The following is a 1,635-nucleotide window of genomic DNA, read 5'->3' on the forward strand; positions in this document are numbered from 1 at the left end:
TCTAAACTATATATATATATATATATATATATATATATATATTATAGTTCGTACTTCATTGTCTATGCATTTCTGATGATAATATTTTAATATAATTAAAATTGCAATTTTATAACATATCGTAACTATCAAAGATCTGACAACATTCTTATAAAAAGGTAATCAATTTGTTTTAGCATGTTTTTGTTCAAAAACAACAGCCTACAAATGTTATTTAAAAATTAAAATAATGCACAAAGTCTTAATTTCCATCGATCTATTTTTGTTGCGGACAATAAGAACGTCGTCATTTAGAAAATAGTCTAGATCATATCTTAGAGTAAATAACAAACATTAAGGGACAAAATTTTTACCACAACAATTATTTAATACAACAGTATTTACTCGTAATTATTTATTTGCAAATCCTTATTTTTTGTGAATATTAACACACACGCACGCACACACACATTTATATACATTTATGTATATACATATAGGTACTATCGTAATCTTCAACCGTGTTTTGTTACTAAAAATGATATATAACCAGACGATGTTTTCAATACCTAAAAATAATTATATTTTTATTTTAAATTTTGGAAACATTTCGAAAATAAAATATATTTTAGAGTAATATTAGCTAAAATGATCTAAAGATTATGTTGTCAATTTATGCTGTATTTTTATTTACATTCGTCAGAATACTGACTGATCACGATTACTTTAATTTGCATTTATATTATATACTTTTCAATATTTAATTATTATACATAAACATATTTTATTGTTATATTCATCACGGAATCTAATTTGAACTGCGATAATAAAATTCAATCTGTTCTAACAATGGGTTTACAGTATCATAATTTATATAGAATTACTGCGAATATTAGACCACACTCTTTTTTTATTCAAATTTTAATTTAAGTAGAAAATATAAAAACGTAAATAGGAACTTTAAGAACTATATGTCCGATTTGAATCCCGAGTGAATAGGCTTGAGTCATATAAGATAATCAATAGTTGGCACTCACACAGTATAAAACAAAGTCTTAATTATCAAATTAAGCTTCTGTAAACGTACGAACCTTCTCTGTCTTCAGTTTTTTTTTTCTTATCGAAGCTCTCTAGAATTAGAAAAACAATTATAATGCGCTTACTGGCACTTTGATGTCTTTGTCGAAGTATTAGACGTATTTCAGATACCATATGACTGCCATTACATGCGCACATACGATATTCATTTTTTGCAAGACCTATAGTAATATTCTGTAATGGCTCCAAGTAAAAAATTTTTTATGCATGAATATGTATAAATATATATAAACATACATAAATATACTTATACATGTATAATTATATATATGAAATATATGTTCATACATTCTTCTTTCTTTTGTAAAATTACTTTTTATTGTAATAGATATAATAATATTAATGTGAAAACACATAAAAAATAATTAAAGGGATAATTTTCGCATTGTTTGTTTTAAAAAAAGAACAAGTTTTAAAAAACGTAAAAAGAAATTGCTCATACATAATTATGCATAATTTTATATATAATTATATATAAGTAATTTTTTTATATTTCTTCAAACTTGATTTTTTCTAAAACAAATAGTTGCGAAAATTACCTTTTTAATTATTTTTAAT

General features: G+C 23.3%; 1 protein-coding gene across 1 annotated transcript in view; it reads right to left on the bottom strand.

The window, feature by feature from the left end:
* Window positions 1-494: 494 nt before the first annotated feature.
* LOC108755622 overlaps window positions 495-1,635 on the bottom strand; it is a 14,472-nt gene continuing 13,331 nt past the window's right edge. Inside the window, 1 exon segment of the mRNA XM_018498737.1 lies at window positions 495-548. Coding sequence (XP_018354239.1) covers window positions 495-548 — 54 coding nt within the window.

This window comes from Trachymyrmex septentrionalis, unplaced genomic scaffold, assembly GCF_001594115.1.
Source record: "Trachymyrmex septentrionalis isolate Tsep2-gDNA-1 unplaced genomic scaffold, Tsep1.0 scaffold9, whole genome shotgun sequence".
Classification (NCBI taxonomy): domain Eukaryota; kingdom Metazoa; phylum Arthropoda; class Insecta; order Hymenoptera; family Formicidae; genus Trachymyrmex; species Trachymyrmex septentrionalis.